General features: G+C 42.4%; 1 protein-coding gene across 1 annotated transcript in view; it reads right to left on the reverse strand.

The window, feature by feature from the left end:
- The window catches only part of STK4 (serine/threonine kinase 4), a 163,195-nt gene that overhangs the window by 68,942 nt on the left and 74,357 nt on the right, over window positions 1–19,896 (reverse strand). The window contains exons 5-6 of the mRNA XM_073608038.1: window positions 19,657–19,821; window positions 17,308–17,475 (exon numbers count right to left, since the gene is read on the reverse strand). Coding sequence (XP_073464139.1) covers window positions 17,308–17,475; window positions 19,657–19,821 — 333 coding nt within the window. The remainder of the gene's footprint in view (window positions 1–17,307; window positions 17,476–19,656; window positions 19,822–19,896) is intronic.

Here is a 19,896-nt window from a genome sequence, read left to right on the forward strand (position 1 = left end):
GTGTGCCCCCATAGCATGCAGCTTGCTATGGGGGCACACAGAGAAGAGAAGGAGCCAAGAGCACTGGCAGATGACCCCAGAAGAGGCGGTTTAAAAATCACTATACAGAGCAGGTAGGTACTGTTTAGGAGATATTCACCCTGCATGCAGCCAATGTCACTGGCACATGCGCTCTGAAGGTCCGGCATACCTCACTGGAACTTCAGAGCTTCCTGCTGAAACGGAGGGCATGCATGGAACAGCATGTGCGCGGGAGTGACATCATTGCGGTTCCGGCAAATCGCATAGCCGGACCGCGCAAACCTGGAAGAAAGGCCAGGGAACAGGTTAGCCATCTCAGCGGTGACAATACAGCGCTGGAGGGGTTTGTTCCAAGGTGAGTTTTTTATAATGTGCTAGTATGTGATGCAGGTCTTTTTTCTTCTTTTTTTGTACAACTTATGCGGTTTACAAACATTTTAAAACAATTTACATAGGGCTGCAACCAGCCCTACTCTACTAAAAAAAAAAGGTTATTTTATTTTTGCATTGCTGATAAAATATAATCAGGAAGTAATGGGATCCCTGTGCCTAACAAGTGTAATGTGTGCTGCTTTTAATAACAGATTTGTCTGCTTTTATCCCCCCCAAAATCAGTTTTTTATAGGAATTCTGTGCCCCTCAGTGCACACACAGAGAGGGTTTATCTATATACATTGGCTTTAGGTGTATCATGTGCACCACTGTATTATCCCTTTTGGTTGTACCTGCACGTGTCACTCCTTATGGCACATTAAGGTCATGGAGTGGCCTAAACAGTCTCCAGACCTTAATCCTATAGAAAATTTATGGAGGGAGCTGAAACTTCGAGTTTCCGCTCAAAAAACCTTAAGGATTTAGAAGATCTTTAAAAAAGATTGGACTAAATTCCCTCCTGAGATGTGTGCAACCTGGTCACCAACTATAAGTCTTACCTCTGCACTTGCCAACAAGGGTTTCTCCACCAAGTACTAAGTCATATTTTGCTTGGGGATCAAATACTTATTTTACTCACTGAACTGCAACTTAATTTATAGCATTTGTTTTATGTGTTTTTTTCTGGATATGTGGTTGATATTCTGTCTCTATCATTTAAATTATAACTATGATAAAAATTTATGCACCCTTCATTTCTTTGTAAGTTGACAAACTCACAAAATCTGCAGGGGATCAAAAAGTAATTTTCCCCACTGTAAAAATATCAATTATAGATATAGCAACATCCCAAAAAATATATAAAAAAAGCTTATCAGAACTAAACTCTAATCCAAATGCAAGAGATCTGTTGTATATAGCCAACTTCCTGTCCGTATTCCCACTGAAAGTAGTATCTTCTAGCCATCTGGGGCTTGCATTAGTTTATAATGGGATAAAAGTGTTTCAGCTGCATAGTAAATGAATATACGGTGTTAAATATCCATAGCTAAAAGCACCAGAACTTCTGCATACATACCAGTGAAGTCAATTTTAGCTCTTTTATATAACCTCAACAGTGACCATGAACATCAAGTGGTCTTGACCTAATTTTAATATTTGTGGCCCAGCTCCTCAACATGGATGAAAAAATTGATGAGGAGCACTTAAAGGCACTTAAAAGTACAAGGAAATGTTTTAAAGCTGAAATATGTGCCAGAAAATGTATTACCTGAAACTTAGTCACTCCAAACTCCAATGGGCTGGTAATTTTCCCTGGAAGGGCAGTCATTGTGCAGAAAAGCTGGGGTGCAGTCAAAGGTGTCATCGCCCCACCCGAAAACACATTCTGCAGATTCAATGTGGCTTACAGCATGCTAATTATTTCTCCACATCTTTATCTGTAATGAGTGCTAGGAACTAAAACTGGCCATACACTAGTAGAACTTTGATTCTTAATAGGTTAGTGAGGTCAAACTTACAAAAGTGAGTACACCCCTCACATTTTCTGAAAAAAATGACACTTTGCTACAATGTAAAGTAGTTAATGTACAGCTTATATAACAGTGAAAAATAGCTGTCCCCTCAAAATAACTCAACACACAGCCATTAATGTCTAAAATTGCGTGAGTTGGTGAGTACACCCCTAAGTGAAAATGTCCAAATTGGGCCCAATTACCCATTTTCCCTCCCCGGTGTTGTGTGACTGATTAGTGTTACGGTCTCAGGTGTAAATGTTAAATTTGGTGTTATCGCTCTCACTCTCTTATGCCCTGTACACACAATAGGATTTTCCGACGGAAAATGTGTGATAGGACCTTGTTGTCGGAAATTCCGACCGTGTGTAGGCTCCATCACACATTTTCCATCGGATTTTCCGACACACAAAGTTTGAGAGCAGGATATAAAACTTTCCGACAACAAAATCCGTTGTCGGTAATTCCGATCGTGTGTACACAAAGCCAACGCACAAAGTGCCACGCATGCTCAGAATAAATAAAGAGATGAAAGCTATTGGCCACTGCCCTGTTTATAGTCCCGACGTATGTGTTTTACTGGAACCATGTCCTGTGGTCTGATGAGACCAAGATAAACTTATGTGGTTCAGATGGTGTCAAGCGTGTGTGGCAGCAACCAGGTGAGGAGTACAAAGACAAGTGTGTCTTGCCTACAGTCAAGTATGGTGGTGGGAGTGTCATGGTCTGGGGCTGTATGAGTGCTGCCGGCACTGGGGAGCTACAGTTCATTGAGGGAACATAGAATGCCAACGTGTACTGTGACATACTGAAGCAGAGCATGATCCTCTCCCTTCGGAGACTGGGCTGCAGGGCAGTATTCCAACATGAGAACGACCCCAAACACACCTCCAAGACGACCACTGCTTTGCTAAAGAAGCTGAGGGTAAAGGTGATGGACTGGCCAAGCATGTCTCCAGACCTAAACCCTATTGATCATCTGTGGGGCATCCTCAAATGGAAGGTGGAGGAGTGCAAGGTCTCTAACATCCACCAGCTCTGTGATGTCGTCATGGAGGAGTGGAAGAGGACTCCAGTGGCAACCTGTGAAGCTCTGGTGAACTCCATGCCCAAGAGGGTTAAGGCAGTGCTGGAAAATAATGGTGGCCACACAAAATATTGACACTTTGGGCCCAATTTGGACATTTTCACTTAGGGGTATACTCACATTTGTTGCCAGTGGTTTAGACATTAATGGCTGTGTGTTGAGTTATTTTGAGGTGACAGCAAATTTACACTGTTTTACAAGCTGTACACTCACTACTTTACATTGCAGCAAAGTGTAATACATTTCTTGTCACATGAAAAGATATAATAAAATATTTGCAAAAATGTGAGGGGTGTACTCACTTTTGTGAGATACTGTATGTTTTGGACTGCAAGGAGGAGTAAATACAAAGAAGCAGAATGGATTTTTTTCTCAAATGAATGAATTTCTAACAGAGAATGTGGCTCTCTTATGGGAAAGTCAATTCATTCCAAAACTGAACATGAAAAACCCTGTCACCTGATGACTTAAAGAGGAACTGCAGTCTGCTCACATAATTTTGTAATAAAAACATCTTTGCCATTCTGAAGCTTCCCTCCAATCACTTTGCATATTTGTTTATGTATGCTGTGATTCTGTACTTGCCAAATAAGCTGCAGAAATCTCCCTCCACTGAGTCTGGCTGCATCCATTTTAACTGTGGGCAGCTGAAGCTGCTGCCTGTTCACTTCCTGGATTTACACAGACACACAGAGGCACACCTCCAGCTCTGCAGCTCTAATTGGCCCTCTTAGGACTCATCCATTGTCACCTGTCCTTCTACACTGAAGCCACTGCTGGGGAGATCATGTGACTGGATGGGAGCGCTCTCAGAATAGGTAAGTGTAGGGTAGTTAGTATAGGGCTTAGAATGGGGGTGGGATCATGTTTAAACTTCGTTAGTATTTGACTAGACTTTTTCTTAACCACTTCCATACCGCCAAACGACATATGACGTCCTCGGCTTTCAGTGGTGATATCTGAATGATACCTGCATTTTTTTCAGTCGGAGATTCCCTACACCATAATAACAATCATAGTGGCTATTCAGCCGCTTGATCATTCTTACAGGTGGCGGGAGGGGACGCCCCCCCTCCTGCCGCCCTCCGGGGCTTCTCCCGGCTTACCCGTGCAATCGGCAAACCGGAGAAGGAATCCCCTGGTGTCAGAAGAAAGTCATATAGAAGTCCGAGGTACAGATGGTCCCGGCAATCTCTATGACTATCGGAGGCCCGTCGCAACGCTATGACGTAATGTCTTCGCCGATGGAGGTAAACAATGTTGGGGACTCTTCTTTTGCACCGGTGACACACTTTTCACAATGTCGGGGACTCGGTAGGAAAGCCTGAGATCATTCTTTTTTTTTTTTCTTTAATCTCAGCCTTTCCTGCCTGGAGGAGAGATGTGGGGTCTTATAGATTATGCATTATTTCTATTACAAGAGATGTTTACATTCCTTGCAATAGGAGTAATAGTGATCACATTTTTTTTTTAAAGGGAAAGTGTAAAAATATATTTTTTTAATAAAATAAACAATAGAAAATTAATTAAAGCGCCATAATCCCCGCCTGCTTGCAAACAAATATGTAAGTTGCTCCAGCATATGTAAATGACGTTCAAACCACACATGTCAGGTATCACCGTGAACGTTAGAGCGAGAGCAATAATTCTAGCCCAAGACCTCCTCTGTAACTCTGAACATGTAACCTGTAAAAAATTGGGCTAACTTAACTGTTTTTTGTTTTTTTTAATTCATGAAAATGTTTTTTTTTGTCAAAAAATTGCGTTTAAAAAATTGCTGTGCCAATACCATGTAAATATAAAAAGTTGCAATGGCCGCTGTTTTTTACCCTAGGGTCTCTGCTAAAAAATATATATTTATAATGTTTGGGGGCTCTGAGCAATTTTCTAGCAAAAAAAATTATGATTTTTAAATGTAGGAGAGGAGTGCTGGAATTCGCGTGGTATGGAAGTGGTTAAACTTACAGAAAAGTTTTCCTTCCAATAAGAGCTGTGGACCAGGGGTGCCCAACCGCTGGCCCGTGGGCCACATGTGGCCCACCACCTCCTGCTCTGGGATGGCGGGTCGGCAAGCCTAGATCGCGGGTTCCCGACCCGCCATCCCCGAGTATCAGTGTGAAGAATGGAGCCGGCGCTAGAGGATGCAGAACCGATGCTTCCTGTATAGCGCCAACTCCTGTCACAGGTGGAGTGATACCAAATATACTTCACCTGTGACAGGAGCGATACAGGAAGCACCGGCTCTGCTCTCTACTGCAGCCGCATGCTTCCTCTAGCGCCGGCACCTATCACACTGATGCTCGGGGATGGTGGGTCAGGAACCAGCCATCAATACCCACCAGCAGTACCAGCCAGCAGTACCAGCAGGCATTACCCGCCAGCAGTACCCACCAGCAGTACCAGCCCTGGAGGACAGCCAGCAGCAGCCACCAGCCATACCCAACTGAGGGAAAAACAGCAGCCACCAGCCATAGCCGCCTGGGGCACAGCAGCAGCCGACGATACATGTGGGAATCCTGAGGAAGAAGTGAAGATTGAGGTCATTTGAGGTGCAGGAAAACTGCAGTGCATCAATGTGAAAGCAGCCTTAGGCCCCTTTCACACGATCAGTCCGATCAGGTCCACCTTTCCGTTTTTCAGGCGGACCCAGTCGGATCCTCCATTCACTGCTATAGAGCGGCAGTGTAAACGGACTCGTGTCCGTTTACACCCGCCTATCTCCAATCCAATTAGAAAACCAGAAGAGGATTCGTGACCTTTTTTTTCTGGGCGGAACAGATCAGAGGGCCCATAGAGTAGAGCGGGCTGTGTGTGTCTGCTCTGCATATACAGAGTGGACACGGACCGGTCATCTGCCCGCTCCGCTCATTGTGGCCTGTACCTAGTTATGAAGTCGCTAAACTGGTCCTCGCTCCTCAAGAGATTGTGCAACCCTGATGTAGACTGTTTAAGAAAATAGGGCTGAAGAACTTTCCATAAAATAAATATGAAATAAATCTTAATGTATAAATCTCTACTGGTAATAAGAAATAACATTGAAGAAGGTCGATCGGATTGCCTTTGGGGAATATTAGGAATTTGTTTCCCAGTTGGAGTAAATTAGAACGTTTATAAAAAGTTTTTTCTCTCCGAGTCCACTGTGGGTTTAGAGTCCTGGGGACGCAACGTTTATATTTTTAATGGACATATGTCAACTGCCAACCTGCAGAATAACATGGGTGGTCGCTCAGGTCTGTAAATCTTGCCTGAGCCACAATGTTTCGCTTCATGGTATGTAAAATCTAACTCGGGCATATTATCACGTTTGGTCACGCTGCTTGCCAAATGTGCTCTTTAAAGTAAATAGGACCACGTCATATCTGCACGCCAACCACTTGATATGGCATAGTATTGCAATGCAAAATCCCTCTTGGGATTGAAAGAAAAAAAAACAACAGGCATTTAGGAGGTGGCAGTATCACCTCTTGAATACCTGCAAACTGCTGCTCAACTGCTTCTGAATCAACTGCAATGAATCGCTTTACACAGTAGACGTCAATGCGCTGCCAGTGTGAACAAGGCCTACTAAGTTTTGTTCCTAGCCCAGTCTGTGCCTGGACATTATAAGGAGAAGCAGAAGACTGATTAGCTCCTCTCTTTGTCACTCTACTCTCTCCTCCTATCAGAATGCTCTTAAGCTCTGCTGTATAGGGGAAAACAAGAGGTTGATACCAAGTCAAATTCAGGTACTTCCACTGATTGCATTTAAAAAAAAATACATTTAATTATAACGGAACTGCATTCATTTGCACCTTTTAGATCAACCTGAAGATCAGATTTACATGCTAAACACTTTCATATATCTCTGCACCAGCAATTACAAAATATGTCAAATCCTAGTGATATATAAATGTTGCTGCTCATGTTTCTGACAATAACTACATTGCATGTCATAAAAACAGGAATAGAATTATTCTTATACCCATCACTAATTGTGCTGCTCAGGTATTACTCATCTCATTCATTAGTTGCAAAGCAAAGAACAATGCAAACCATAGCTATTTAAAAAAAATAGATTTTTAAACATATAAGCACCACTTAAAACCGTAAAGCAGATATTCTCATTGACCACATACCACTTATTTTGTGACTCCATGACCTGTTGCATTTTAAGTACCTGTGTCTGACATCCCCTAATCGTTTTAGGGGAACTTAATTGTTTGTTTTTTAATTACCTTGTAAACTTATAAAAAAATCTATGTAAAAAAAAATGTGCAACTGTACTCACGGACACCCTGGCTTTCTTTGCAATTTCGCTAAAGAAAAGGCCTACACTTTTAAGGGTTATATTAGTCTTCCTTTGTTAATTGTCTTTTTCTCACCATTTTGAGAGCAATATACTACTTCCTGCAGTACAATACTGTCCAAATATTGCTTAAGAGGGTATAGTAGCACAGTCTGTTTCAACACTGCTTTTATGCAGACAGAGCACCTGTAGGAATTGTTAGCATAGACTTTCTAGGCTTAATTAGTCATTCACGGGACTTGAACTATTTAATATAAAAAAAAAAAAAACTGGATAAATGGGGATGTTATAAAACTTTTGAGATTTTATATATATATATATATATATATATATATATATATATATATATATATATATATATATATATATATATATATACATACACACACACACACACACATTATATATATATATATATAGATATATATAGATATATATATATCTATATATATCTATATATAGAGAGAGAGAGAGAGAGAGAGAGAGATATACACACACACATACACAGTGGGGACGGAAAGTATTCAGACCCCCTTAAATTTTTCACTCTTTGTTATATTGCAGCCATTTGCTAAAATCATTTAAGTTCATTTTTTCCCTCATTAATATACACACAGCACCCCATATTGACAGAAAAACACAGAATTGTTGACATTTTTGCAGATTTATTAAAAAAGAAAAACTGAAATATCACATGGTCCTAAGTATTCAGACCCTTTGCTCGGTATTTAGTAGAAGCACCCTTTTGATCTAATACAGACATGAGTCTTTTTGGGAAAGATGCAACAAGTTTTTCACACCTGGATTTGGGGATCCTCTGCCATTCCTCCTTGCAGATCCTCTCCAGGTCTGTCAGGTTGGATGGTAAACGTTGGTGGACAGCCATTTTTAGGTCTCTCCAGAGATGCTCAATTGGGTTTAAGTCAGGGCTCTGGCTGGGCCATTCAAGAACAGACACGGAGTTGTTGTGAAGCCACTCCTTTGTTATTTTAGCTGTGTGCTTAGGGTCATTGTCTTGTTGGAAGGTAAACCTTCGGCCCAGTCTGAGGTCCTGAGCACTCTGGGGAAGGTTTTCGTCCAGGATATCCCTGTACTTGGCTGCATTCATCTTTCCCTCAATTGCAACCAGTCGTCCTGTCCCTGCAGCTGAAAAACACCCTCACAGCATGATGCTGCCACCACCATGCTTCACTGTTGGGACTGTATTGGACAAGTGATGAGCAGTGCCTGTTTTTTTCCACACATACCGCTTAGAATTAAGGCCAAAAAGTTTTATCTTGGTCTCATCAGACCAAAGAATCTTATTTCTCACCATCTTGGAGTCCTTCAGGTGTTTTTTTAGCAATATACACATATACACATACACACACACACAATGGGGAAAAATAATTATTTGATCCCCTGCAGATTGTGTATGTTTGCCCACTTACAAAGAAACAAAGGGTCTATCATTTTTATCATAGGTGTAATTTAAATGATAGAGACAGAATATCAACCAAAAATCCAGAAAAAACACATGATACAAATGTTATAAATGAAGTTTCAGTTCAGAGAGTAAAATAAGTATTTGATCCCCAAGCAAAACATGACTTGATGCTTGGTGATTGATGGTTATTTTGTATTTCTTCCATTTGTGAATATATTCGCTCCAACAGTTGTCTCCTTCTCACCAAGCTTCTTGCTGATGGTTTTGTAGACCATTCCAGCCTTGTGCAGGTCTACAATCTTGTCCCTGATGTCCTTTGACAGCTCTTTGGTCTTGCCCATGAAGGTGAGAGATTCTATGGACATGTGTCTTTTATACAGATAACGAGTTGTCGTTAGGAGTAGGGATCGACCAATTATCGGTGTTGCCAATTATCGGCGGCCAAAATTCACTTTTTTTTGGAGTATTGGGCACAAACGTACCTGATATTACCAATATTGCTTCAAGAGGTTTTACCGGGGTGAAGCATGCACCTGCATGCATCACCCTGGTACCGTTCTTTAGAGTGGATGGTCGGCTTTATTGTAATAACAACCGATGCACAGCCGCTCGGCTGTTATTACAAGCAGCAGGAGGGAACACCCCCCCCTCCCGCCGCTCGCCCGGGCTCTCCCGTCTCACCGGGAAGCCTGAGCAACCATCTGGCATGTCTGCCGACTGGCCGAAGACCCAAACATAGCCGATGCTTCATTTGGATCTAGTAAGCAGGAAGCGATGTCATGATATAGCTTCCCGGAATACTGGCATCTTAAAGCGCCAGTTTTAAAAAATAAAAAGTATTCAAAACCTCTGATCTTGACGTTTGGATACTTTCAAGGGCAGTGGAGGGGTTTGCGGTCTTATATACCCCTAGATCCCTAAATAAAGAGTACCTGTCACTGCCTATTACTGTCACAAGGGATGTTTACATTCCTTGTGACAGCAATAACGGTGAAAAAAAAAGTGTAAATTTTTTTTTTAAATGTACAGAATATCAGCCAATATTGGCTATCATGGCTGAAATATCGGTATCGTATCGGCACTGTTCCAGCAGAATGCTTGTAATCCAAAGCACTCGCATATCAAAGCAAATTTCCCAATAGAAGTCAATGGAAGCAAAGATAATTCGCTCCACATTGACTTCTATTGTATGCAGTACCGCATGTGGCCAGAGGTGGGGGGGCGCCGAAGAGACTCGGAAATACTCAGAGACAGCTCGGATGCGCTCGGAAACACTCGGGAACAGAGTATTTCTGAGTATTTCCGAGTGCATCCGAATGGCTTTGAACGGCTCCGAGTGTCACCAGCGCCCCCGCACCTCTGACCAAATGCGGTAATGCACACCGCAGAGGCTTGAATCCTGCTCGTTTTGTGAGACAACACTCGCAAACCAAGTCAGCATTTAAAAAATTGCGAAACGCTCGTTAACCGTGTTACTTGTAATCCGAGGTATTACTGTACTTATTTTACTCACTGAACTGCAACTCCATTTATAAAATTTGTATTGTGTGTTTTTTCTGGACTCTTGGTTGATATTCTGTCTCCAACATTAAAAATACACCTATAATAGAAATTATAGACTCTTCATTTCTTTGTAAGTGGGCCAACTTACACAATCTGCAGGGGATCAGACAATATATATATATTTTTTTAACCGCTTGCCAACCAGCTGTAGCTATTCGTCAGTCCCTTTAAGCGGGATAGCAGGCACGCGGCACGAGAGGCAAAACAGGGACGTGTGTGTAAACACAAAAATCCCTGTTCTGTGAGGAGAGGAGAGACAGATCGTGAGTTCCTACAAGCTGGGAACCATGATCTCTCAGCTCCTATAGTCACTCCCATCCTCCACAGTTAGAACACACACCTAGGGAACACAGTTAACCCCTTGATCACCCCCTAGTGTTAACCCCTTTCCCTGCCAGCGACATTTATACAGTAATCAGTATGGCTGTATGGCTTTTGATAACACTAGAATATATTCTGCTCTTAAGTGAGTGATACTTAATAGTTTGTCACATTTTAGTTTTATTAATATATACACATATATATATTCTTTTTGTTATTATTTAATTTTAGCGCTGCTATTTGATTTCACTTGAGGTAAGGGCAAGTTATAGTGAATCATTTATTATTTTTGCACTGTTTGAATTTTTAAGCGGCAGCTGTCAGTGGGGTTTAGGTCTGTGAGCGCAGCATTTGGCACATAGGAAGGGGCGGTGATCCTGTGGACCATATCAAGTGATATAGTAATCAGTGCATGTTTATAGCACCGATCGCTGTATAATTGTCAATCATCCCAAAAAAGTGTCAAAAGTGTCCAATGTGTCCGCCATAATGTGGCAGTCTCGATAAAAATCGCAGATCACCGCCATTACTAGTAAAAAAAATAATAATACAAATGTCATAAATCTATCCCCTATTTTGTAGAAGCTATAACTTTTGCGCAAACCTATTAAATATACACTTATTGCGATTTGTTTTACCAAAAATATGTAGAAGAATACATATCGGCCTAAACTGAGGAAAAAATTTGCTTTTTTAAATAAAAAAAAAAAAAAAAAAGGGGGTTTTTATTATATTTATATTTTATGCCTCCATGTAAAAACATACCTATGTGGTTTAGCACGCAACCTAAAAAATGCACCATTAGTCTCTAGAAAAATAAATGCGTTTTCAAATAGTCCTCAATCTTATTAACTGTCCAGCTAAAGATTTCCAGGGTTTTCTCGTTTTTTGTGTACTGTATGTATGTTGATTGGTCCTTCAACAATTGTAAAAATTGTGTGCGCAATAATCCATTGAACAGATTTATCTCAAAATAGGGCACAAATGATATGTTCCCTATCAGGGAATTGTTCAAGCGAATTTGAACCCTTACATAACATCAGACATTTGCTGTACTCACTCTTGTAAATAACAAAAAAAAAAATACCTAATACAATGTGTTTTGTAGAAGAACTCCTTGAAATAACCAGATGTACCTCTGGCTACACATGCAGATGCTGCCACCTAGTGGTCACAATATGTCCATACAGAAAGTAATAAGGAGTTCTTTGTAATAAATTAAGCAGCATATAAAAGGGACAGTAATGTGTACTCTGCTTATTGCCAATTTCAAATCTGCAATGCCTACAGTGGCAGGCTGGTGCTCAAAAATTTTGGTGGAAACCCAAACGAACTGAAAAATTCTGAAACAAGAACATCAATTGCAGCCACTGTGCCATCAAATGCAGCCACTGTGCCCATCATATGCAGCCACTGTGCCCTGAATATGCAGCCACTGCGCCCGTCATATGCAGCCACTGTGCCCTGAATATGCAGCCACTGTGCCCTGAATATGCAGCCACTGTGCCCTGAATATGCAGCCACTGTGCCCATCCTATGCAGCCAACTGCCCATCATATGCAGCCACTGTGCCCAGCAAATGCAGCCAACTATGCCCAGCAAATGCAGCCACTGTGCCCAGCAAATGCAGCCAACTGTGCCCAGCAAATGCAGCCAACTGTGCCCAGCAAATGCAGCCAACTGTGCCCAGCAAATGCAGCCAACTGAGACCATCATATGCAGCCAACTGTGCCCATCATATGCAGCCTCTGTGCCCAGCAAATGCAGCCAACTGTGCCCAGCAATGCCTACAGTGGCGGGCTGGTGCTCAAAAATTTTGGTGGAAACCAAAACGAACTGAAAAATTCTGAAAAGTATTTAAAAACATCAATTGCAGCCACTGTGCCATCAAATGCAGCCACTGGGCCCTAATTATGCAGCCACTGTGCCCTGAATATGCAGCTAACTGTGCCCATCCTATGCAGCTAACTGTGCCCATCCTATGCAGCCAACTGCACATCATATGCAGCCACCGTGCCCAGCAAATGCAGCCACTCTGCCCAGCAAATGCAGCCACTCTGCCCAGCAAATGCAGCCAACTGTGCCCAGCAAATGCAGCCAACTGTGCCCAGCAAATGCAGCCAACTGTGCCCAGCAAATGCAGCCAACTGTGCCCAGCAAATGCAGCCTCTGTGCCTGTAATATTAAGCCTCTGGGTCCATAATATGCAGCCACAGCCCACTCTCCCACCTGCTGTCTGCCCAGCACTTACCCCATCGTGGTGGCAGGTCAGGCAGCAGGTGACGATGGCGAGCTGTGGGATGGGTAGCGTGGGTCAGGCGATGGCTCCTGTGTCCTCCCTGCATCTCTATTTCCTGTTCTGCTAGGCAGCCAATAGGATCGCCTCTGCCTTCAGCCAATCAGGTGACCAGAATTGGATCCACGCCTCTTGATTGGTGGAGAGGCGGTTCAGTGTTAGAATAGCGAATATTCATTCGCTTTTCTAACACACCTTTTATGAAGCCTATTAGAGCCTATGGCTCTAATCAGGCGCTTCAAAAAAACACCCCCCTCTGCTGGAATTTAGGCATCTCAATAGGGGGTGGCGGCAGCCTTGGATAGATTCATCCAATGCATGAATCTATCCAATTTACATAGAGGGGGTGGCTCGAGAGAGAGGGGGGGGCGGCACCCGTGCGCCTTCAAACGGTTCCCGACCAGCTCACGCAGATATACTGCGGCAGAATGGCTCCCCTAGGTGAAACCCCTTACGTGTACGTCCTTACGCTTTTCGGGCCACCAAAAGGAGCGAGCACCTTGCATTGTGGGGGACCCAATGCGCGTGGCCGGCTGGCGCGATCGCATGCATGAGCGCCAGCACGGGGATTATGTGTAAACACACAAATCCCTGTGCTGTCAGGGAAGAGGAAACATATACTTTGTTCCTACTAAGTAGGAAAAACAAAATGTCTCCACTTCTAGTCACTCCCATCCCCCTCGTGTTAACCCCTTCCCTGCCCGTGACGTTTACACAGTAATGTAATAAGTAATGCATATTTATAGCACTGATCGCTGTATAAATGTCAATGGTCCCAAAAAAGTGTCAAAGGTGTCCGAACTGTCCGTCGCAGTACCGCTAAAAATCGCAGCTCACCGCCATTACTAGTAAAAAAAAAAAAAAAAAAAAAGCCATAAATCTTTCCCATAGTTTGTAGACGCTATAACTTTTGCGCAAACCAATCAATAGACGCTTATTGAGATTTTTTTTTTTCAAAAAATATGTAGAAGAATATATATTGGCCTAACCTGATGAAGAAATTCGTTTTTTTTTTTAAATTTTGGGGATATTTATTATAGCAAAAAGTGAATATTGTTTTTTTTTTTTTTTTTTTCAAAATCGTCACTCTTTTTTTGTTTATAGCACAAAAAATAAAAACTGCAGAGGTGATCAAATACCACCAAAAGAAAGCTCTATTTGTGGGGAAAAAAAAGGATGCAAATTTTGTTTGGGTACAGCTTCGAACGACCGCGCAATTGTCAGTTAAGGCTATGCAGTGCCAAATTGTAAAAAATGCTCTGGTCAGGAAGAGGGTAAAATCTACCGGGGCTGAAGTGGTTAATGGACGCACCGCCGCTGAATCCCTAACTACATAGAAATCTATAAATCCAAAGTTGAACTGCATATCTGCCTGTTAGCCAATATAACGCACCATGCTATAATTCTGAGTTCTTCCTGTACATATCAATATAAATTTATCATGTGCATAAATTTCAAGTAGCATTAAATTTATAAAGCTTAATTTGAAGAAACTTGACAATTGTCCCTTGTAGGGAGGCTGCACCCACACCAGGGACCTGCGGTGATATCAGTGGCTGGTGAGACGCTGGCTAGTATCAGAGCCAGATACACACAGGTTACATACGCCGTTAACGTTATAGCGAGAACAATAATTCTAGTACTAGACCTCCTCTGTAACTCTAAATATGTAATCTGTAAAAAAAAATTAAAGCGTCACCTATGGAGATTTTTAACCACTTGCCCACCAGGCCAATTCTGACATTTCTCTCCTACATGTAAAAATCATCATTTTTTTTCTAGAAAATTACATAGAACCCCCAAACATTATATATGTTTTTTTTAGCAGAGACTCTAGAGAATACAATGGCAGTCATTGCAACTTTTTATCTTGCACAGTATTTGCGCAGCAATTTTTCAAACACGTTTTTTTTGGAAAAAAAAACTGTTTAATGCTTAAAAAAAAAAAAAAAAACAGTAAGGTTAGCTCAATTTTTTTGCATAATGTGAAAGATGAAGTTGCGCCGAGCAAATAGATACCTAACATGTCACGCTTCAAAATTGCACACGCTCGTGGAATGGAGCCAAACTTCCGTACTTAAAAATCCCCATAGGCGACGCTTTAAAAATTTTTACTGGTTACATGTTTTGAGTTACATAGGAGGTCTAGCTAGGGCTAGAATTATTGCTCTCGCTCTAACGTTCATGGCGATACCTCACATGTGTGGTTTTAACACTGTTTTCATATGTGGGCGGGACTTACATATGCGTTCGCTTCTGCGTGCGAGCACACGGGAAAAGGGGCACTTTAAATTTTTTTTTTTTTTATTGTTAATTTTACTTAAAATTTTCTAATTTGACACTTTAAAAAAAAAAAAAAATGTGTTTTGATCACTTTTATTCCTATTACAAGGAATGTAAACATCCCTTGTAATAGGAATATGGCATGACAGGACCCCACATCTCACCTCTAGGATGGGAAGCCTAAAATAAAATAAAAAATAAATAAATAAAATGATCACGGCTTCCCAGCCGAGGCGGCGCGTTTTTTTTTTTAATGCAGAGGCCGGGCATGACGTCATAACTTTGTGCCCGGCCTCCGACGATCATAGAGACTCCGGCGACCATCTGGTCCGCCGGAAATCACTATGGTGGACATCCGGGGCCGACGGATCTGTTCTCACCGATCGCAGAGGTGAGTCGGTAGAAGCACCGAAGGGCGTCGGGGGGGGGGGACGACGACTTCCTCTCTCGCCACCCGTAAGAACGATCTATCGGCTGTTTGGGGCCACTCTGTGCAACACGAGCTGCACAGTGGAGGTAAGTATATGTTTGTTATTTTAAAAAAAACAAAAAAACGAGCCTTTACAATCACTTTAAAAGGGCTGGGCTAGAAGGGAGCATTTGTCTTTTAGACACATGCCCCTTCTATGACACTGCATTGAGAGGCGTGCCTCCACTGCAGCATTTTTATTGGACAGGTGGGGCTAATGGTCCTAGGAGCCCTAAATTTTTACCAGTGGTGGGGTAGGACCTAGGCTTGGGACTCAGGTCGCCGAGCTATGACCCTTGAAGCTCGTTTTGTTTTTTTGGTTTTTTTTGTGCCTCACCTGACTGCACATCCCTGACCCACACTGCTATGGGGCATGGAAAAGTAGACATACTTGCCTGGTCCTCTGCGCCGCTAGACCCACCCCTAAGGTGTCTTCTCCCTCATGCTCCAGCGTTCTATGGTCCTGATGTCATTAAGACCAATGCAAGATACATTATATTACCAAAAGTATTGGGACACCCGCCTTTACACGCACATGAACTTTAATGGCATCCCAGTCTTAGTCTGTAGAGTTCAATGTTGAATTGGCCCACCCTTTGCAGCTATATCCCCTTTACCTCTTCCGGGAAGGCTGTCCACAAGGTTTAGGAGTGTGTCCATGGGAATTTTTGACCATTCTTCCAGAAGCACATTTGTGAGGTCAGGCACTGATGTGGGCGAGAAGGCCTGGCTCACAGTTTCCACTCTAATTCATCCCAAAGGTGTTCTATCAGGTTGAGGCCAGGACTCTGTGCAGGCCAGTCAAATTCCTCCACCCCAAACTTGCTCATCCCTGTCTTTTTGGACCTTGCTCTGTTCACTGGTGTGCAATCATGTTGGAACAGGAAGGGGCCATCCCCAAACTGTTCCCACAAAGTTGGGAGCATTAAATTGTCCAAAATGTCTTGGTATGCTGACGCGTTAAGAGTTCCCATCACTGGAACTAAGGGGAGAGTCCTGACCTCCACCCGATAAAACACCTTTGGGATGAATAAGAGAGCAGACTGTGAGCCAGGACTTATTCTTCACACCAGTGCCTGACCTCACAAATGCACTTCTGGAAGAATGGTCAAACATTCCCATAGACACACTCCTAAACCTTGAAGAGTTGAAGCTGTTATAGCTGCAAAGGGTGGGCCAACTCAATATTGAGCCCTATGGACTAAGACTGGGATGCCATTAAAGTTCATTTGCGTGTAAAGGCAGGCATCCCAATACTTTTGGTAATATAGTGTATGTAGCTCTGCACTGGATGTGATGATGCTGAGGGACAGTTTGCCATCGGAGCATGGGGAAACACTGTCATCCGTAGGAGCAGAGGACCAAGTAAATAAAAGTGCCTTTCCTGTCCCCTAGACTAATTGAGCAATTAATTCTTGTAAATGCAACCCCACTTCAAAGAAAATGTTTCTTTTTTTTTTTTGGAGTCAGGCTTTAAAGGTGATTGAGTTTAACTTTACAAATCTAGAGCTAGAACCAGTAGAAAGCAACCTATGATACTGACACATCAGGTTGGACTGCTATCTCTAGAATCCCAGGTGTAAAAAAAAAAAAAAGCATCATTAAATTCTAAAACGACAGACACACCCAACCCACTGTGGCTGATTATATAATTTGGTTGTACTACTTACCCTCATGGGATGAATATCAGCATATGGAGGCTTCCCTTCAGCCATTTCAATGGCAGTTATACCAAGTGACCAAATATCTGCAACACAATTATATCCGATCTCCTGTATCACCTCTGGAGCCATCCAAAATGGAGTGCCGATTACGGTGTTTCTTTTCGCCATAGTGTCCTGAAAGAAATGAAAATGGAGATTTACACTTAATGCAGCTTTTACCAGAAAATAAATGTCATCTAGATCTGGGGTGCTCAATCTTTTTGAGACCAAGGCTTTAACAATTCTTCCAAACCCTTCCATGCCCCATCAGTAAAAAATAAAGTTTATACTTGCACAAAAAAAGTTTGGGATTGCAAAACATTTCAATGAAAGAAGTAAACTTCTGGAAAGCTCTGGATGGGGCTGGATGTCACTGTTGGGGGACAGGGGCTGTGGATTGGGTTAAGAGACTCTGCAGCAGACCTGGTGGCCCTGTAGGGAATGAGGTTTCTGGAAGAAGCGAGGGGCCATTGTAGGACAATGTTGGAGGTTGGGGGCACAATGGAGGGTTTGCAGTAGGCTAGGAGGCACTATGGGAAGTTGGAGGGTACTGTAGGAGACTAAGGGATCTGCAGCTGGCTAGAGGCCGCAGTCCTGAAGTGGGCAACGATTTGAGGGAGAGGAGAACCACCGATCTAGATGCATCTAGATCTAAATGCATGCCTTTAACCTGCCTTCGGGGCACTGTTTCTAGAACTGATATGAGGCTTTGTTACTCCCACTGATATGAGATCTAGATGCATGCCTTTAACCTGCCTTCGGGGCACTGTTTCTAGAACTGATATGAGGCTTTGTTACTCCCACTGATATGAGGCACTATACCTTCCAGTGACACCAACAATGGGGCACTATTACTTCCAGTGACACCAACAATAAGGCACCATTCCTCCAACTAATACCAATGATGGACTAATATTCCTCCTCCTCCTCCTACTGACCACCAAGTCTGAGATATTGCCTACTCCAAATGACAGTGGGGCATTTTCTACTCTCATTGGCCACAGCTTGGCCCTTCCTAAAGTCTGATAGACAGTAATCTGGCCCTTTGTTTATGAAGTTTGGAGACCCCTGATCTAGATCAAACAGATTTTGCCAAATGGTTGTATGTTTTGGACCCAAGGAGCCACAGTCAGCTCTAGTGGCACGGACACCTTCAGACTTTTTTTTTTCAATAAACAAACTTACAGATTTTTTTTTTTTTTTACCCCCTGAAATAAAAAAAATGTACATTTCCATTGATGTTTTATTTTGTTATAAGACATATCTGAATATATCTAACAGTCTTTGATCTCTTCAGTGACTTCCAAAGTATTGAGTGATCTGTGCTAATTAACAACAGCAGACTCCAGCTGCTTTCTTTTTTTTTTTAAATCCTGACAATTTTTTGGGATGACAGCATGATAACAGCAATGTACAAAAATAAAACAGCCGTTTTTTCATTATGGCTATGTGATCGGCAAAACTCCTATCAATTTTTTGTTCTGTGATTCATTCTGTAGTCCTGTACTAGAGTGACAAAGATTCTTCTACAAAGAAAAGGGTAGTAGTATAGGGAGAGCGTTGTCACCTGAGGACAAGAAGTGTATTACAACAAAGGGAGTGTTGGGTGCACTGGATCCAAATGGGGGAAAAAAAAGTTTGATCTCCAGCCAAGAGAGGCAGCTCTCTGTTATGTGGGGTATCCCTGAGGGTCACCGGAAAAATATAAGCAAAGCATAAGAGCACTGCTGGAGCCCCACCCTGCAAAATAAATAAAGGTGCTGGCCACCATCAAAATGTGCAACTAGGGTTGGAAGTTTAATTAAAATACTCTACAAAGCTTCCAAGCTCCAGGACCCATACTAGGATTCACTCATTTTGGAGAAAACTGAAATACCAGTTTTCTTCTAGTGAGAGACACATACCCGGTCCCTCCAACCTAAAGCATTGTAACAGCACCCAAACACACCTCTTCGCTGACCACAAATCAAACCACACATTTCTCCACTGACTACCACTGAACCCACACAGTTCTCCACTGATCACCACTGAACCCACACATTTCTCCACTGACTACCACTGAACCCACACAGTTCTCCACTGATCACCACTGAACCCACACATTTCTCCACTGGCCACCAATAAACCCACACATTTCCCCACTGGTCACCACTGAACCCACACATTTCTTCACCGACTACATAGTAGTTCCTATTAGCCCCTATTACATAGATTAAAAGCAGATATAAAACAGTTTAAAAATTGAAAAACTAAACTAAAAATGGCTCAAATTATTAAATTTTCAATTTATGAAATTTAATTATGAAAAGCACTTACGGTCAACTGACCAGCCACTCCAAAATCTGCCAGTTTAGCAATCCCCTCAGAATTTAGTAGTATGTTCCCGGCCTTGATGTCTCTGTGTATTTTTCGCATAAAATGAAGGTACTCCAATCCTTTCAGAGTTGACTGCAATATCGTCGCAATTTCATCTTCTTTCAACTGCAAGAGAAAATCAGCAATGTCACAGAATGGATGGGATAGGTTGTAAATGGTAACTTAAATCTTGGGGATTAA

This window comes from Aquarana catesbeiana, linkage group LG12 (genome assembly GCF_042186555.1).
Source record: "Aquarana catesbeiana isolate 2022-GZ linkage group LG12, ASM4218655v1, whole genome shotgun sequence".
NCBI classification, from domain to species: domain Eukaryota; kingdom Metazoa; phylum Chordata; class Amphibia; order Anura; family Ranidae; genus Aquarana; species Aquarana catesbeiana.